At 39.3% G+C, this 19,614-nt stretch overlaps 1 protein-coding gene across 2 annotated transcripts in view; it reads left to right on the top strand.

Annotated features, from left to right (window-relative positions):
• The window catches only part of SKIC3 (SKI3 subunit of superkiller complex), a 50,096-nt gene extending 33,648 nt beyond the window's left edge, over nt 1-16,448 (top strand). For both annotated transcript variants that reach the window (XM_071801920.1, XM_065861250.2), the window contains exons 32-42: nt 1,117-1,335; nt 2,125-2,197; nt 2,908-2,961; nt 3,068-3,179; nt 4,319-4,447; nt 5,052-5,173; nt 6,992-7,150; nt 9,831-9,983; nt 12,250-12,380; nt 14,038-14,161; nt 15,598-16,448. In XM_071801920.1, the coding sequence (XP_071658021.1) occupies nt 1,117-1,335; nt 2,125-2,197; nt 2,908-2,961; nt 3,068-3,179; nt 4,319-4,447; nt 5,052-5,173; nt 6,992-7,150; nt 9,831-9,983; nt 12,250-12,380; nt 14,038-14,161; nt 15,598-15,675 (1,354 nt within the window). In that variant the 3' untranslated portion in view covers nt 15,676-16,448. The remainder of the gene's footprint in view (nt 1-1,116; nt 1,336-2,124; nt 2,198-2,907; nt 2,962-3,067; nt 3,180-4,318; nt 4,448-5,051; nt 5,174-6,991; nt 7,151-9,830; nt 9,984-12,249; nt 12,381-14,037; nt 14,162-15,597) is intronic.
• Nucleotides 16,449-19,614: the final 3,166 nt, after the last annotated feature.

The following is a 19,614-nucleotide window of genomic DNA, read 5'->3' on the forward strand; positions in this document are numbered from 1 at the left end:
TCCTTTTTTTTTTTTTTTTAAGGCAAAAGTAATCATTAGAAGCTTGATTAGGAGCCAGTAGTCACCTGATAAGGGAAAGTAAGCAGCACTTCATCCTGCAGTTATGTTTAGGACATGACAGTGAAGTAACTGCAGATTACTGTTACCATGCTCTGTTTTGCTGTTTGCCTCCGTTCAGTTTGTATTGCAATAAGAACACCCTCACCATCAGTCAAGGTCTTCGATTTTGGTTGTTTGTACTGAGCTCACTGTTTGTTTTACCAGAGCTGAAGATCAGTGGATTAACTTAAGAGCTCTCCACCTCTACTAGAAAAACTTGCTGGAAAAAGTCAGTAACTGCGTCTAGTAGGTCTGTAATAAAGCTGGGAATAGAATCATAGAATCGTTTCAGTTGGAAGAGACCATTAGGATCATCGAGTCCAACCATAACCTAGCTTAAACGTAGCACTAACCCATGTCCCTGCGAACCTCATCTATACACCATCTATACTATTGATGTGAGGTTAAACTGCCTCTCATAATGAAACAAATAGAACAGTGCCACTGGTAATGGTACTAAAACTAATAGATGGTGGAAAGCTTGCTCAAACCACCTTATGTAGGAGCAGATTTGTTGTAAGCAAGGCATAATTTCTCAGAACATCCCCATTCTCAGAAAGACCAGTTCTGTGCAGCAGGCTTGTTTCTGGCTTTTTCCTTCCTGGATTTCTGTTGCAAACTGCAAGCAGGCGTGCTAAACTTGGGTTTGATGCCAGTTAGATGTACAAATGCCTTCAAGAAAAGAAAATAGTTGTCAGTGTTACATGTTGTCTCTTAGCATTCATTTCACGGCTGCTGCTGAGGAACAATTAATGTGTCAGAGTCTTGCCAAGCAGTTATACATTATAGCTCGAGTGCTGAAATGGCACATAACCACTGCTGGTTTCCATATCCTGAGATCTCAAGGATAATGATCTAGCTTGATCCATGATCCCACCATGAAAGGCTGTTAATTCCGTAAACTTTATATGCAACACATGAGCAAGAGGACCCAAAAGTAATGCGTACTCTAATGTTAACCATAAGCGTAGTTTGTGCTCCAAAATAGTCTCTCTTTCCCTCCCTCTTATCCAACAGCTCGTTAAAGGAACCTAGTATGGAAAGTCTGAAGGCTTTGTGCACACTAGGACTGGTAAAGCAGGATGCTACGCTTGCAACAGCAGCCCTAAAAGAGTTACTGAAGCATGGAAAAGGGGATGACAGAATTTACGAGAGGTGCCTTATTGCATCTGCTGTTTATGCTTTGCAAGGTAAAAATGTGACGGTCCAGAGAGAAATCTCCAGAGCAATACACAGGTATGTATTTTCCTTCAGATTGCCTTGTAAATGTGTTGCTTTGATTACATTTGCCAGTAAGCAGACCTCTATTGGCCTGCAGCATTCTTTTGAAGAAAAAGTTATTTTTCGACAGTCCTTAGTTAAGGTTGTAGCAGCAACCAACAGAAGCTTGCGTTCTGATTTATGGGGTCAAAAGGCAGAAGCTTCAAGGCTCGTTTGGGGTTTTCTAGTTTTGTTTTGGTGGCTTCTTTGGTAGCTGGATCAGCTCACTGTGCTCTAAGAGCATTTTTCATCATATGTAGCAGAATTTTCAACCTAGAAAAGTCTTTAGGGCTTTATTTAATATTTAACGGTCTGAAGCTGTTTTTTCCATTATCTAAATGTCTGTATTTAAATGTTTCGATTAGCCTTAGCAATATAGAACGGGGGAATTTTAATGAATGCCTTTAAGCAAACCACACATCATACTCTCCGCAAGTGTTTTCAGAAACTATTCTTCATACAAATCGCTTTTCTCCAGCTGTAATTAAACTTACTTGTTCTTCAGACTATGAGGACGTGACCTATGGTCTTAGAGTTTGTTTTCTTCCCATGAATATTGATATGCATATTGTACATTTTATTTCTTTAGCCAGCAATATAACTTCAATGTTGTGTTGACTGAAATTATTACCCACGTCTGTTTTCAACCACACTATATTGTTTTCTTAACAGAAGAAGAAGCATTTCAGATTTATAGCAACTGAGTCATGGAAGACCAGGTTCACCTCTAAACCAGGAATTCTAATATCCTTGTTCTTTTCCCAGGAACCCTGATAATCCTGCCCTCTGGTGTCTCCTGTCTCAACTAGTTCCCCTGCATGCATCACAAAAGGCAAAAGTAAGTGCATGGCTGTAATATGTGTGTGCTGTTTACATCCTGAGTAGTCTGTTTTATCTAAACTAGTTTTCTTTACTACTTTATATGAAAACTTAAGGCTTACGTAAACAAGCACATACAGAGCAATGCACAGGTACCTACTGAAGTTACACATCCAGTTATGTGCATCTTCTGTGAGGCTGTGATTCCTTATCTTCTTGAAATAAACTTACAGGAAAAAATAGAATTATTCCAACAAGAAAAGGCTGTACTATGTGTAATTTTTTTGTTTAGTTTTTTATATATGTATGAGTGTATATACATATATATGTTAGGATTTAGGTAGTTTGAATTTGGTTAATCTAGTCAATTTGATTTTTTGCATTAGCCTTTGCATTGCTGCTTTTATGCCTATTATTAGTTCTTCTCCAAATATATATTCCTTGTCTTAAGTTATGTCAATTATGTAAACAGAAATAGTACCTGAAAACAAACCCCTTTCTATATGTGGTGCTAAAATTAGAAACACAACGAATGGTTAAGATCTAATCTTGAATGTGTCTTCTTAATTCTTTATAAAGAGATTGTTCTCTAGGCAAGAAGAATGCCTCTTTGTGAAAACTTTGTATTTCTGATTAACAAAGGTTAAAAAGATCTTGGCTTTACATTTTGTAAAAAATCTTGAATTTATCAGTCGTATAACCAGATCAATTGTTTTTATAATCTTACAGGGAGGAGCTAGGGCAGGAAACATCGCGCATGTACTTGATCTAAACCATGGAAAGGTATGGCTTTCTTAAAATGCAGACTTTATAATTCCATAAACGATCCTAAAATTAATTCCATATGATCACTTACAGTGTATAGTCACTTTTATGTTCTGTTTTATAGGAAGCTCTGCTGAATATTGCAGTTAATCAGTTGACAGCAGGATGTCACATGTTAGAAGATAAGAAAAACAATCCTCTGAAAAATATTCAGAAGGCAATCCACCTTTTTCCAGGTGACTCTTGTCCTCAAACACTGCAGTGATATTTTTACCTATCAGAAACAAAATTCTTGTGCTAGCAAAAAGATCTACTCTTCCTGGGTTTTCTTCTTGTTTTGGGTTGTCCATGTATATTTTGAGGAAAATGCTTGGAGTCGAAATTTTAGCTGCCATTCCAAGTTTAGACTTGAGAAATTAAACCAGACAAGAAGAACAAAATGACTGAGTTTTAAGGCTAGTTCTGAAAACATGGGCAATTTGTTAATCCCTCAGCGGGAGAAGAGACAAGAATCATTTAGCCCATTAGACAAAAAGGAAAAACACATGTTCCCTCAGAGTCAGTATGCTACACTGAGCAGGAGAGATTTATTCATCTAGCTTGACAATTTGTATTTGAAATGTTCTGTTAAAATACGCTGGTTATGAACCACAGGCAACTGTTTACCTGTTACTAAATCTTCAGTAAATGGAAAGTGCAAATCCGGTGGGATTTTCGCACGCCAATTGCACATATTAGTGAATATGTTGTTTCTTTTGCAGTGATTTTGCTCTGATGCATTAGTGTGGCTCCAAGTTTAAAATTTCCATTACTTTCTTACAGGTGCACACAAGACTGTGACTGCTATTCAAAAGCAGTACACTTCACATTTTACTTTGTTAGATCTTCAAACTTTGTTTCATTTTTACTGGCAAAATGAATTGTCTTTGGGCTGAAAATCTCCATGGGTGAAATCTTTAGCTGAGCACTGTCCAGTTCAGGAAAGCTCTGAATAACATCTTGGGGTTTTCACTGCCACTGTTACCCAGCACTAAGTGATCGTCACGTTTAATCTATGTAGTCAGAAGTAAAGTGGCACTTTCAGGTCAGCAGAGCAGTGGCTACATGAAAAATGTATTTGTTGGCTTTAGAAACGTCATCTTTGTCTTCTAATTTGAAGACTCTTACTAGTTAGAGGTAAATAATGATCAGCTGCCTTGGTCTGACCTGATGGGAGGTTTTGATTAAATTATGTGCCTTGTTCTTGCCATTGCTTTTTTACAGTGTGTGGTTCCATTGATGACTATGTTTTTATGCTTAATCTGGTAAAGACCATTCTAGAGGAACTACCACCATATGTAGAATGGGTTAAACACCTTTAACCATCCTTTTCTAGATAATCCTGCTGCCTGGGCAGTGCTAATGGCAGCCTGTCATGCTGAAAACACCGTCGTTTGCCTAAACAACACTCAGCCAAAGCTAACAGATCTAGAGATGACACTTCTATCGACAGTTTCAGCCAAAAGTAAGCTATACTATTTTCTAGTTAAAAAAATAATAAAGTAAAGTAGAAAATCTCTAATCTTGCTGTACTCTTCTGGATTTCAGAAACTTGCATATAAGCTGAGAATTGCGTAGTAGTGGTTTGAGCTGTATTTTATCCCATAAAAATGCTAAATCTTAATGCAGAGCTAGAGGTAATTACTTAAATGCAGCTTGCTTTCCCCTGCAAAGCTTCAAGTGCTTTTTTAAAGTAGTGCTTCTGAACTCTGATGTCTAAATGGATGGATGGATGTATTACAGCACAGGAACACTGCTTACAAGGATAGGCTAAAGTACTCTTAATTCTGCAACTTTTCCAGTAGAGGAATAACTTCAGCCTCAGTCTTGCTCAACCTCTGTAGTGTTTGAAAGCTGGAATTAAAATTCCCTGTTTGATTGATCGTTCTCAAACCATTAATTCAAATGGTGTAGTTTTTTTCCTCTCCTTTTTGTTCCTCCTGATGAAGGAAGCCATGTCAGGTTAATACTCCTAAAAGTTCTTCTGTACCATATCTAGAGCATGTGACATGATGTGATGCTATAGCATATAGAAGAATCTGTTTAAATGTTTTATCTGTTTTTTGCAGCTGGAGAAAATAACCTTCCACGTAACTATATCCGGACTCTTGAGGACTGGTGTCTATGTCAGGCTATTACCAGTCTAGAGGAAGCTGGTAAACTCTCTGAGGCTGAAGCTCTTTGTACCAAGGTATAATAGCATCATACTGGCAGATTGTCTTAGAACTGTACAGATTTGTGTGCATTTTACAAAAAGGTAATCTTTGAATTAGCAACTGTCTGTTCCATTAGAGCTATGAGATACATTATTTGTTGGTACTTTCCCCTTCCCCAAGATACTTATTCTGGTTGCAACGCCAAAACCGTGTTAAAAGTTGAAACAAGCAGTGTATGACATGACAAAGCTAAGTCTGCCCTTCCTGCCTTTATTCATTAAAATAGTTTTAAACAAAACATTACAGAAGTTCAAGGCAAGAATTCCAGGCAGGAGACTTGCAGGAGACTTAAAGACCTTCTGCTCTTTTGTGTTGGTGCTCCAGAGCCACAAGTGGATGCTGCAAGTTTAATTATTAAAAAGAAAATTCCCAAAGCAACACAGCTGGGGAAGGGACTGCGTGTTAATGAGCCTCAAGTGTGTGTTTCATGTGTCCATGAGCGTAAGACTGGGCAAAAGATAGGCAAAAACACAACTGGACTCTGCAGCTCACATCCCCGATTTTCATTAAGGAAAACAGTTAATCCTCTACAACTGTGCTTCTTCTTTACAGCATTTCTGTATTAACAGGGAAGGGAGTTTAAAAAACCAAAAAGACAACAAAAAGATTCCATTAATATGCTGGTTTTCTAGGGGTTAGTACTTGTCTCTTTATTCGGTGGTGAGGAGGTGATTTCTTTTTCTGACCAGCATGTCTACTGACCTGTCTTAGGTTAACAAAGATCACAGATTTCTAGACATACAAGGTGGTATCTGGTCATGAGAGAGGGTTATGTTGGGTTTTGCTTGTTTTTTGTTAGTTAAATAGCCAGTGAAAAGAACAGTCAGTGCCTGCAATTTGTGAAGAAAAAGAGTGACATTTGGTACCACAAGCTCTCATTGACAGTTTTAGACCCCAGGATTCTCAGAAAGCAATATAACTGGGGATGATGAGTCAGGCACTGCTGTTGTTCCATTTGAGACAGGCAACGTGATTCCACCTTTATTAATGGAGGAAAATTACAGCAAATACTAGAAGCTTCTGTTGTGTTTCATAAAGTATCTACATGTCCACGCATTCTTCATAAAGCAGCAGATTGTTAAGGGCTCACAACATATTTTGATTTTTTAAAAAAGTGAGTGAAAAGTACAAGTATTGCTTCTTAGAACAGATCTAGTTTGAGTTTTAGTTCTTGAAAGCATTGTGATTTGAACAGGTAAAATAATGTGTAAGGTGACTTGCGAAAGCTTCACATGCTTCACCTACGAAGGGTAAAGAATAGATGGCTAGTTTTCTGTCTTTGCTTTTTTGTATGTGTTGATTCCAGAAATAACTCTGGAGGTATCTGCTGTTATTGGACAGGAAATGTTTAGTAAAGTGCTTCTGTTTCAGTGAAAATAAAGCGCCTTAGCTGGTAGAACTGAAATTGCTTGGAACATACTCAAGGTCACTTTCAGCCATTAGACTCATTTTATCCTCCATTAGCCCAAAACTCATAATGATTGTGAAGTCAAAGGAGAACTAGAGGTTTGCCATTTACCTACCTGTCTTTCAGAAACCTCTAAGGATAGGACAGACACAAAATTTAGGATAGGCTTGAAATGTATTTTGAGGACAGAAAATATGTTATCTGTTTTCATCTGTCAGTTCCTGGAACTCTCCTTTGCGCAGAGTGGGAAGAAAACACCATGTTGCAAGCATCCTGAGAATGTGCTCAGTGCTCTTGTCTGTGAAGACCGAAATGGAAAGATGGAAGGATCTTGTGATTTTTGGAAATAATTCTGGTGTCGTGTTGAGCCTTGTTTTTGTTTTAGGGTTTAAAGAGCTACCCTGAGCACCCAGCTCTGTTTTTGCTTCTGAGACAAGTTCAGTGTCAGCAGCTGCTGCAGTCTCACAAGGAACTTCCAGACAACATCCTGGAGGAGCTTCGCAAGACGGTCATGGCCAGTTCCCCTTCGGTGGCAGCCTGGCAAGTAAGTGTGGATTCTCTCCCAACGCAGTCTGCCGCTCTCAGCAGAGTTTGCAATATTAGTGGCTGAGAGCTTGTTTTGCTGTTCGCTTTTATTTGTCTGCTGACAGCTAGTGGCAGAAAAAACAACTCATTTTCAGTTGTAACATTTTGTTAACTGTCTTTAATAGTTGATGTAGTAATGACTGTTAGTAAGAGCTATCAGGAGAGTGGCCAACTTGAGATAAACCTCTGGCAGCTGTGTCTTTAGGGACCTGCGACTTGGCACGTGAGCAGAAAACAGAGAAATATTTCATAACACATAAGAATAGGTAGAAGTAAATGGTTTCCTGGTGTAGTACTATACAACTCCTAATTCAGGGTCTGAAAACCTGAAGAACTCTCTTTTCTCTGAGATCTCCTGATGTCAGGTGTCAATGTTCCTTTGAGTAGGTTAAGTCTGCAGGGAAAATAAATCACTCTTAGTAAGAGTGATCACTCATTCCCTTCCACAGCATCACAAGAGATCATTTTTAGTTAATATGAAGGTGTTAAAATTCGCTTTATGTGCTGCTTCTGTGAGACAATCTGAGAAATCTGTCTCACACATGCCAATAGATCTTTCTGGTGATGCAGCATGTTTGTTTATTTCTTTCCTAACCGTTGCTGTTAGTTACAGTTGCTATCACCCTTTACCAATGTTAGCCGCACGTTGTTTAGAAAAATTCTATGAACTTTTAAAGTCCTTTGTACAGTTGCAGGAGTCATGGTGCTCCCTCTGCATGCTGAACAAATAGAACCCTGTTGGTGGTAAGATTCACTAAAGCTGATTTCAGTCTTAGAAGATCAGGTCAAGGCTGCTGCAGAGATCATTATCTTGCTTGTTATAAGGCTGCAGATGCTCTTCCCTCCTGTAACATATGATTGCCATTTGTGGAAAGATGCTTTTGTTTGTTTGTTTGTTTGTTTTGTTAGACTTCATCTTTCTGAACTGCAGAACTTGTTCAGATTCGATTTGCAAAATATGAGGCCATGACTGTATCCTCTATTTTAGTAATATATCTTGAAAACTGAATTGGGGCTTATATACATTCTGCAAGCATCCCTTGCATAGCCAAGTGTCATTTTGCTTACAAACAGGGAGAATAAATGAACTGAAAGTGTATGTGATTTGAGGGAAGGGTTGTTTTGTTTTCTCTCAATCCAGGCCATAGATAAGATAACTCTGAGGAATATCTTTTCAGTCTTCAATTAAAGCAGGTATCTCAGGGCTTGGATAACATTCTGAAAAAGCCTGGCTGCTACCTCTGTTCCTAATGGATAGATCTAGGCTTTTATGTTTTCTGGCTCTAGACTTCCCAAGAGTTTGATAAATGTTTTGTCTTACTCAGAAGTATTCATCATGATGCCTTACAATTTTACTAAGTTAGAGGGAGCATTGACTTTGCTTTTTCCTTAAGTTTGTGGCTTTTGTCTAAATGGCTGTTTCGCAGGATTCAGAAGGGCTGCTGTCCTCATAGCTTTTCTACTTTTTCTGCTGTGTCTTACCAGGAAAACAGAGAAAAGCTGATGTGTCAGAGCTGCCATTGTGCCTTTGCATGAGAGTTCCCTTCTCCTTCACATCTTGAGTGCTAGATACTTCCAGCTGCAAAGAGCTGAGGCCAAGGAGAGCCTTTTCTTTCCCTGCACATGAATGGATGTTTTACTTTACAAAGCAGTCCAGCAGCTTGATGTCAAGAATGCACAATCTCACTAGTGCTAATAAATACTTACTAGTTTGTCTCTTCTTAATGATAAATAACTTCTATGCATCAGAAAGGGTTAAGAATTTTGCCAGTCCTAACACCAGGCACTCTGCAGCTAGCAAAAGTCTAAGGACTTTTGCTTAAAAGCAGGGGAATTGTGGTTTTTTAATAAGAAATTGCTTTGTTTGCTTGATGATCCAACAAAGAATATTTCTAAATGTAACTTGTACATCTTGATGCATATCATGTACATTTCAGGGATTTGCAAACTTGTGGCTGTATCCACTTTAAAAAAAAGAGAATTAAGGAGGAGTTAGGATCCTTTTCTTTCTCTTCATGAGCGAGTCTGGGACATGTTGTTCTGGCAGAGCAGGCAGTAGGAGCATGAAACTCCACACAGATCCCAGTGTCTGCTTCCATTGCCCCATCTGACTCCTCCAGTATGACCCTGCTGGGTCAGGAGCTGTTTAACCCAAATCTACACCCATCATCTGAGCTCTGGTTCACATTGTGGCATCTTTCATGTTCCTGGCATTACTCAGATGGGTTGGGAGAACCCTCGTTCTGGAGGAAGAATTATCTTTTCATCTCTACAAAACTTTTAGAGACAAATGAGGCAACACAGGATGCTCTTCTAGTCTGAAGGGTGACTTTCACAAAGCCAGTCGAGTCATTCGTTCACCTCTGAGCAATCTCCAGATTAACAGAGCTGTCAAACAGTTGTCCATGGGTGGTCTAGGGAACTCCAAAATAAGTCGCTGTAGTGAGGTGAACTGCCAGCTCTGCAGCAGACGACATTTTCCTGCAGGGTGTTGTTGGAATGAATGAGGGCTGGGTGGGTGGTGGTGTTTTAGCTAATAGTACACTATGGTACTCTCACAAATTGAACTAAATTATAGTACTTAATGGATGTGTATTTTGGTGGCTCCATAACTGGTTTTGTTGGATGTTTATTTTCAGTGGCTGGCAAAAGTGTATCAGTCTCAGAGGATGATGGTTGGAGCGGAGATGTGCTACAGGAAGAGTCTGCAGTTGGCGTCACAGCAGGGCAGCTGGCACGGGAAGTTATCCAGTCTGCTCAGGCTAGCTATGCTAGCACTGGAAGTCTGCATGGTAGGATAATCAAAATTACATAAATCCATGATTTAACAGGAGTTCAGGGGATGTAAGGCCTCTGCAGTCTTTAAGTGAAACCCCTAGTTTAAATGACTTAGCGCTGTATGAAAGAAAACTAAGAATAAAATGAGACTGCAAGGGGCAGTGGACTGTTTTTAGAATATCTCTTTGTAAGAGGTTTCTGTGAAATAATCACACAGAACCACTGTCTACATTTTTCAATAAGGCTTATTTCTCTAATAATAGATTCAATTTTATAATCCAGACTGACGTACCCTTCAAGTCTCTGTCCTCCTGTTCAGACAGCTGCCTTAATAAACGTTTTTCCTGGAGACTTCAGTCAAGTTTCAAGTAACTTTACGCTGTATGGTTATTTCTGGATATGATGCCTTGCCTTGAAATATAAAGACAATCTAAGTACCTTGTGGTATAAAGAAAATTATTCTGCCTCTTGCACTGAGGGGCCAGGTGAACATAAATTGTTGGCAAGTGTCTGTTCTTGTTAAACATTGTCACTCCAGAAACTTGAAGTGCACTACCAGACTTCTTTAAAGCCAGGTGTGGAAGGTGGATACCGCTGTGATCTTGGCTAACTCTCTTTCATGTGTTTTAACAGATAATTGAGATAACAGCCATCATCAAAATCAGGCAAAGGAACCCCATATACCCCAAGTGCTTTAATAAGAAAAGGCAGTCAGTTTTATGGAGGATAAAGCAAAGCGATTGATTCTGGTGGGAAAAAAGAATCCCCCTCAGTGTAGAGAAGTTTCTTTCTCACAAACTGTATGCTTCAAATGGCAAGAATTTGTCAAGTGACAGGATTTTTCCTCTCATGATTCTTCTGCACATTTTCTAGTGTTATGCTCCATTGACCATAGCTCCTAAATGTCTCCACAGGTTGCAAGGTACCCTCTAACTTAATTAGTACTCCTTTGTCAAATTCTGGCCCTAATTGCCCAACAGCCTGTAACACTTTGTTTAAAAATGTAATTAGTATGAAGCTGACTATCTCTGCTATTTGAATAAGCAGTGCAACTATCAATGGATTTCTGTTTGGCCTCTCTGATCAGCACTGGCTTAATGAAATATGCAAAAGTCTGGTGGAAACCTCGCTCAGATCCAAGAAAGTTCTGATGAAAATGGCTTGTCTCCCAGTTATCTGTCCAAATGAGAATTTGGGCACCCCTTCAAGTGCAGTGCTTGGAATGCTATCCAGACTCAATGGGGATAAGGTTTTTCTTAAGCCAAAAGATACAGGGATTTGCTCAATAATTGCTCTATTAGGTAATTACCATCTTGGGGTTGGTTTTTATTTCTGGTAAAATATGTTGTCACTTCTGGGGATAAATTCTACATTCTAGAATAGTCTTGTACATGGGATTAAAATCTACAAGGTGAGGAGCAAGCAAGGGTTTGTAAATAAAACAAGCATTACTCAAACATGCATAGAAAACATGAAAAGGTTCTTCGCATAAACCAACAAGTGGAATGCTGGTGAGGCTGCTCCTGGAATATTTGACATGACTTTTCCAGGCTCTTCTAACCACTGTTTGTTAGGTTGGTTTCGTTTTGTGTTTTAAAGAAATGTCTTTCTAGCCTGCCAAATATTTTATGTAACTCAGAACAGCTTCAATTAAACCTACTTTATAGTGACTTGCAAACAAAAACTGTTTTGCACTACAAACTACAACAAAGACTTTTTTTTCTTCTTCTTTCTTTTTTCTTTCTTATTTTTTCTTTTTTCTTTCTTCTTTTTTTCTTTTTTCTTTTTTCTATTTTCTTTTTTCTATTTTCTTTTTTCTTTTCTCTTTTGTCTTTTCTCTTTTGTCTTTTTTCTTGTTTCTGTTTCTCTTTTGTCTTTTTGTTTTCTTTTTTCTTTTTTCCTGTTTTCTTTTTCCTGTTTTCTTTTTTCTGTTTTCTTTTTTCTTTTTTCTTTTTCCTTTTTTCTTTTTCCTGTTCTCTTTTTCTTGTTTTCCTTTTCTTGTTTTCTTTTTCTTGTTTTCTTATTCCTGTTTTCTTCTTTCTATTTCCTTCTTTCTTTTTCCTTTTCTCTTTTCTTTTTTCTTCTTTCTTCTTAATTGTTTTTCTTTCTTTTGTTCTTTTTCTTTCTTTTTTCTCTTCCCTTTCCTTTTTTTTTTCTTTTTTCTTTTTCCTTTTTTCTTTTTCCTTTTTCCTTTTTCCTTTTTTCTTTCCTACTTTCCCTTTCCTACTTTCCCTCTTCTATTTTCCCTTTCCCTCCCTTTCCCATTTTCTCTCATCTTAGGCTAATGTCTCCAATGACCACTGGCCGTCCTTGGTTCAGGAGGCAACAACGGAAGCCTTGAAACTCGCTCCTTGTCCCCTGGCATCTCTCCTACAAGCACTGCTACAGTATAGTCGCAAAATGGGAGCAAGGTACGGATGATCTGCTGAGTCCGAATGGAGCACACTGCACAAGTGGTCATTATCCACAGATCAAGAACTAAAAGAAAATTGGAAACAGGAAATCATTCTTGAAGTACTGTGGCAGTTACAAGGGAGAGTGGGAAAGGAATTAATAGTGTGGGGAGCAGGAAGCAGCAGAATCTTCCTCCTTTTCTCAAAAAAAAAAGTGTATGACCTTCATACCATGAGGAAAGCAGCTGTAAGACAACTTTTATTTTAAAGCATGTTACCTACGTGCATACATTAATCAGGAAGACTATACATTTCTCAAAGATCTTGTTAAATAGCACCGTGGAAACAGGTATCACTGCCCTGTCTAAGGCTTGGTTTCATATTGATCCTAAATTGGGTTCACAGTCAAATTTCGTGTTCATTCCCAAACAGCCACGTGCTTATTGTGGATTTTTGAGGATGGGGAGGAAGATCTGGGGGAGGCTGCTTGGAAGCACCTTTGTGAGTTCAGTTATTAGGTCTGGTTTGTCTTTTACAGTATTTTTCCTTATGCTGTGGAAAATTTGAATATTCTTGATACTTTTGTTCAATAATTTCACCTGGTTTTATAGGTATTTCTAACAAACTGGCTTACTTTTTAGGCTTTTGAGAAGGTGACAGGCAGCTGAATGTGATTGTGATGGTTGTCAATGATAACAAAATTGGGCTGAAAACTTATTTAGTCAGTTAATATCAGTCATACTGCAATTTCAGATATTAACTTATATAAGCAGTAAGGTATATCCCAAGATCTAATCAATGTGCCTAGGTGATTCAAAGTCTTGAAACAATAAATTAATCTTAATTACAAATAGCAAACAAAAACAAGATATAACTCTCGACAGCCTGTTAAATCACAATGGATATAAAAATCACAAGGGTTGTAAAAGTCACATTGGTTATAAAGGGCAGAGCCAAGGGTGATGAAGCACCAGTGAATAAATGTGACATCTCTAAGCTTGCCAGTTTTTACCAGATTTCTAATGGCATGGTGAATTTGAAAGTGTCTTGGTTAGGTATAAGCTAGTGGCGTTTGGAGGTAGTATTAGCCAAATAGAATTTTAGACTTTGTGTAGTATTCTATTCTAATTTCATTCTATTCTGCAATTTCACATCTTGCCTCTGTGTTTGCAAGAGCTGCAGAACCTTTTTTGAGTGCCAGGATTAAATATTAATATATTTGTGGGTGATATTAAATCCTATTGAGATTGTTAAGATGTGTTGTAGTACCTGCGTCTCTCCAGTGCAATGTTTTCCAAAAGATTTATTTCATAGCTCTTAAATAGAATACCTTCTCTACTTGTTTAGCAGATCACATGCTGAAATCAGAGGTTGTGCTGATGTTTGTCGTGTTATCGTAGCACTTATAAAATCTGCTAAGTCAGTCTATTTTGGGTTATTTGCTAATTGACGCGCTAATTTGAGCGCAATATATTAAGCATAACAACGATGACAGTTGCATTCTGGATGCAACTACATATGAAACAAAGGGATGTACAACTCTGCATACTCACTTTCTTGGGTGGTATGGAAATAAGGACCTTCCCCCACTACTCCTGATCACTCCTGCTTGCTCTGGGACGCTGGTATCTTACACTTGCATTTGATTTGGATTATGTATTGGTTTTGCTCCTAGGGAGACTCGTCGAATGTTGGAGAGAGTGGTGTATCAACCGGGAAATCCAGAAACCATAGTGTCAGTGGCACGCTGGTACCTCTTGCGACACCTGTATGCCAAAGATGATTATGAATTAATAGATGTAAGACAATATATTTTATACGGAAATTCAATCTGTTTATGTTGAATATTGTGCTCACAAATTAAAGTGGGGTGTAGGGAGGCTCGGGAGGTGCTGGTTTGCCTGCTCTAGAGGTTGCAGTGTTTAAGGATTCTATACTGGCAAAATACACCTGAATTTTCAAAATGGCATCCAATTTGTTTGAAAGCCTTCTATTTCTCCACAAACAGTAAAATCTCTGGCAAGAATTCCTCTAGTGACTCTTCAGTAAACACAAGGACTGTTTTAGCAGAATTTTACCGGAACGTATTAATGCACTAAAAATGTAAATTCCCTCTAGCCTGGCTGGAACAGCGCGGTATCCCTGACCCAGAAGATCTGAACAGCAGAGTGCTGTACATCCTGTACTTAGGATTTTTTTTTATAGCTGTAACGGTGCATCATTTTCAGTACATAGTAAACGGTACATCAGTTTCTGTTGGTAGTACTTCACAAACGGATTTGTTGAAACTCACAAATCCACACAGCTCTTTCATGTGATGCAAAGGGGGCTTGTTCATCTGGGCTTGTAATCTGAGTCACTTTGAATACATTCTGCTAACAATCTCCTCTCTGCTGCTGCTGGCACGGTGAGCTCTTTTGCCCAGTTTAACTGCTGTTCCCTGGTGAAATATTCAGTCTGTATGAAGTACATTTGGAGGCGAAACACATCAGACAGGCTCATTGTTGATAAAAATCCATACACAGACACACAGGTTCATTTAAAAAAGCTAGAATTAACGAGTTTGGATGATCCTGATGTGATCTGTACTCCCTGCCAATGAGCACAGAAACAGAAATGGTTAAAGATTTGCTTGACTCTACTTAACGTTCTTCCTTTTTAATAAGTATAATGGGATTGGATTACAAGAGAGGAGCCAGAGGCTCATGAACATCTGTGAACATTAGACTGTCACAGGAGATTTTTAACTAGTAGAAAAGCTGCAGATAGGAGGAATGGAAAATAAATCAAGGGTAAATTTAAATGCGGGAGACAAAAGAATACCTTGGCACTTTTGTTTATGTAGCTGCAGAGAATGCTCCCTCTTGCCAAGTTTGGGTTTATATAAACGCACTAGCAGGAGGCAAGTGTGTGTCTCACCCAGCTCTGCTTCTGTCATTGCCAGGAGGTAATGTAATTGTCAAACTTTGTGTGAGCTTCAGGTAACAAAAGATGCTTTAGTCATTAATTGCAAGTGACCACAGGTTTAGCAAGTCACTACAGGGCAGGGGTTTCAAGTGCCTGATGTTTTAAGCTGATGTGTAGTGTTAAGTATTTGCCATCTGGGCTTATGGGTTACTTAAACTTTTAGGGATATTGCACAGCAGAAAGTAAAATGCATTTGAAATTGCCAGTAAAAAAACTCGCAGTTAAATTATGAAAATCTTATTTTTTCATTGTTTGTTTTTCTCTGCAGGTACTAATAGAAAATGCCAAAGCTAATGGGGATGTTAGAGTTCTGGAACTAAATGAGAAATTGTCATCAAGTGCCTAGTATGAACTGTCTCAAGTGAAAAATCTTCTGTTCACGCAACTTAATCAGTCTGTCTTCCAGGACCATATGTGGTTTGGGCTTTTTTAATTATTTGTGTCTAATGTTATTCTTTTGTTACATAAACTGCAGCTTTGTGTTTAGTTTTACTTTTTCTTCGACAAAAGTGGTTATTTTCTTGTTGACATGGGTTCCACCATAAAAATACTCTTGATTTGAAAGGAAAATCCTCGATTTTGCTTTTGTTTTCCTCCTCACTGAAACTTCAGCGCTATTTGCAATGAAGAGTACTTGTCTTTATTTCCTTCTTGGCCACATACAGAAGTACAATATTAACTGCGTTGGCAGCGAGGCACAGAATCTTACTTATCTAAGTAGCAGCAAACTTTTCTTGTCTCTCAGATGTTGTAAAACATTCAGATATTTAAAATGCCTGTATTCCTCTAATGTACTTTGTTATGCAGTTGAGACCCAAATCCACTTGGAATATCATGTGTGGTATCAGTTTATACTTCTAATTTTTTTTTTTAACTAATCTTAATTGGGGTGGTGTATCCTCTTGACTGCAGGCTTCAGTAAACATTCCCATCAAGAAAAGCTTGTGATCATCAGGGACAGGGTCATACTTATAAATGTGTATAACAGACTCTATTTATGTCTTGGTAATTCTGCTGCTCAATGCCTAATTGGATGAATCATGACAGTGGTTCTTAAGACATGATGTTATTTTGCCTTTATGTACATGAAAATAAAAAATAATAAAGCAATGATTCTAATCTGTTAGTGTTACTATTAAGGATTTTCAAGCTGGTCCACAGCTTGTCCAAAGAGTCATGATAGCTGCCCATTTCCTGGTTTAGAGTTTCTTAAAATCGCTGTTAGAGAGGTTGCTTTTCCCTAGGTTTCCCGCAGCAGAGGCTCAGGCATGGGTTCCAGGAATTCTTCTAAAATGAAGAGTTTATTGCAAGGTGCAGCGCAGAGCAGCTCGAGCCGGTGCCTCCTGCACAGGGACCCCAGCAGGAAACCTTGGACAATTCACCCCCGTGTGCCACTGGGCCAAGCGCAGAACTGGAGTCTGGGGTCTCCCGTTCTTCACCGATCTCTTCATTTTCGTCGGGCAGGCTGTCAGTTAACGTTCTGGCCATCACCGGCTGTTTCGCACCTGCAGCTGCAGAAAACAAGTTCTTGGTAACAGCCAAAACGTTCTTCTGTCAGACACCGTTCTGCTCTTATCCCCAGGACGCTGCTCCCCTTGGCTCCTCTCTTGAAGACTCTGAGGCCTTTTTTACTTAACGAAGCAGAAAGTTCAAAGGTTCACAGCTTGCGGAAGTTATGCTGAGCAAACTCACTTATGCTGAGTGAATTCTATGTAAACAGTTTCTAACCAAGTTCTGTAGGAAGCAGCATAGCCAGTAATTCAATAAACTCAAGCAGTCTGTGCCCCAACAAAACTCTCTGTGCCCCAACAAAACTCTCTGTCCACCAAATCATACGGTGGCTTTTGCAATCCCGTGTTGCGGAGAAGTGGCACTTCAAGGGAACCAACTGTTGTGGTTAAAGAAAGACAGACGTCGAGCGGAGGGGTGGTGGACACACATCTCCATGACCAGCCGTGCTCAGCGATCCCTGGAGAGCGGGCGAGGGCCACCAGCATCCCTGTCACCTCAAAGAGGAGAACAGAGCTCAGTAGGCTGGGGTTCTGTCGAGGGTTAAGATTGCGGGGTGACCATCAAACCCTGGCAGATGTATTGTTAACCTCCTCTCCCCCCGGCACTTCCCCCTTCTGCCCCTCCCTCTCCCCCCTTCCCACTCAGCACAGGCAATCAGGAGGGAAAGAAGGACAGAGAGAAGAGAGATGGAAAAGTTAAAGATGTTTTACTGATGCTACTGATAAAATAGAGAAAATAATACAAAATATACAAAACCAATCTTGTAAGTCTCAGCAACTGCAGAGCCAGCACCCAAAGTCCTGGATTAGACTCTGTAGCCAACCGGAGCTGGATTCAGTCTGTCACTGGCCTCAGTTCGCAGGGACGACCAGCAAGGTCCTCTCCTAATGTCAGCCATGAGGAAAAAAGCGAAAGAGGGCCGAGATCCTCGTGATCTCCCACTTTTATATGAAGTATTCACGTGAACGGAATGTTATACACAGTTGGTCAGTCTCTCCATCACCAGTTTCTCGTTGCCCGTCTCGCGAGATGTCCATCTGTGCTTATCAATAAGTTTGCATTCCATTGCTAGGTTTAACCAAAACATGTGTTGGGTTCTCCAGGAAAATGCAGCTGACATGAAGGCTTTAGCTGACAGGCAAATTCACTAAAAGAGAAACTTGTTTTTAACAAAACCAGGACAGGTTCCGACTCTGCGGAGGTGAGTACAAACCTCCCTGAATGGCAAGAATCCCTCCTTGTCTCCCACGCTTTCCTTCTCCCACCCATCTCAATGCAAAATACCTTCCTTAAAAAGATTTTTTCAGGGTAAATTTAGATCCATTGTGGTTCCCTTCACAGCCTGCTGTCACATAGTCTTGAACTATCAGTAACTGCAAACGTTAAAAGGGAATGTTGCAAAAGCCAGACTCGTGACTCTCAAGACAAGCTGTAACTTTTTTTAGCTCACTGCTATTAAAAGCCTGGAAAAAGGTTCTTGCAGCCTATAGTTTGTATCCTTGGCGTATGGTCTTGATATTTGTGCCTCCTACTCGGGTGGTGGGAGAGGCATCATCGCGTCTGACGGCAGCTCAGGAAGCAACTGCCTGTCCCGTTAATGCGTTAGGCAGAAATCCTTCTCTGTAAGAGTTAGCCTATAGATGGTTCCACACTAAACCTTAAGTACTAACACCTAGGAGAAAAATTACAGCAAGTGAGAGGAGATGGGTAGGTAACTATCAACTGTGAACACTCTGTGTCTTAAAAAAACAGTAGTACAATGTTTTTTCACTTTGGGAGAATGTGAAGTTACTTTTAGTGTGATGAGTGATGAACTCCTTGGACAAAATAATTATACAGACTGGAGTTGTATTACATACCCTGTAGAAAAAAAAAAATACATTTTGCTGCCACCTACTCAGTGAAAAGTGCTCGGGGAACATGAGTTTAAATGTAAGCATCTGCAGAATCCAACAGTATGGGGTAAAAATCTAGCTCTCCTCATTTTTTAACAATGCATATCCTCTACAAAATCAGCACTTGTGGAAAGTATGCTGTAACACTGAGAGAAATTCACGCCGATTGAAACAGTCCTGTATTTTACACCAGTGTAGAGCTCAGCTTTACGATGCAAAGTGCTGTACAAAGACACATAAGCATCATTGCACTGGGGAGCCGAGAGCTGGTTATAGATTCTGCTGCCTGGGAACTCATACGTTCAGCTGCCATTGCTGTGAAGGGGAAAAGCAAACATCCCCCGCTGTAACTTGGTTTATTACATTGGTTTGTGCCAAAGGCAGAATGGAATGAGATTTAACGAATTTCAAGGTAGAACTTTTTTACTGCTTAGGATATTAAGTATTTTATATGCTGCTTGCATTTTCTTTCATACACACAGGAGACAATGGCTTGCCTATAAGGATTTTATTTATTTGGGTCGTGGCTGTTCATCTCATTCTCTATATTTCCTAAGAATTACTAGATTGGATTTCTACTCAACTTTTGAGCTTCTCTCAAAATGCTATTACAAAGTGTGGTATTACAGATGTGTGTACTTGTCTCTTCCCAATACCTTTGTTTGATGCCTTTTGTATGTAAAAAAAAAAAAAAACCAAAACCAACAGCACAACATAGATATAACCCCCCGATAATGGTTTTAATGCTGCACAAATGCACCTTTGCAAGGAGAAGTACATCCCTAATCCTGCAACTCAGTTGAATATCGTCCTGGATGTCTAGAGTTTAGTTTCTCTTCTCTCCCAGTTAATTTCCTTTCTACTCATTTAATTGAACT

The sequence above is a fragment of the Patagioenas fasciata genome, chromosome Z, assembly GCF_037038585.1.
Source record: "Patagioenas fasciata isolate bPatFas1 chromosome Z, bPatFas1.hap1, whole genome shotgun sequence".
NCBI classification, from domain to species: domain Eukaryota; kingdom Metazoa; phylum Chordata; class Aves; order Columbiformes; family Columbidae; genus Patagioenas; species Patagioenas fasciata.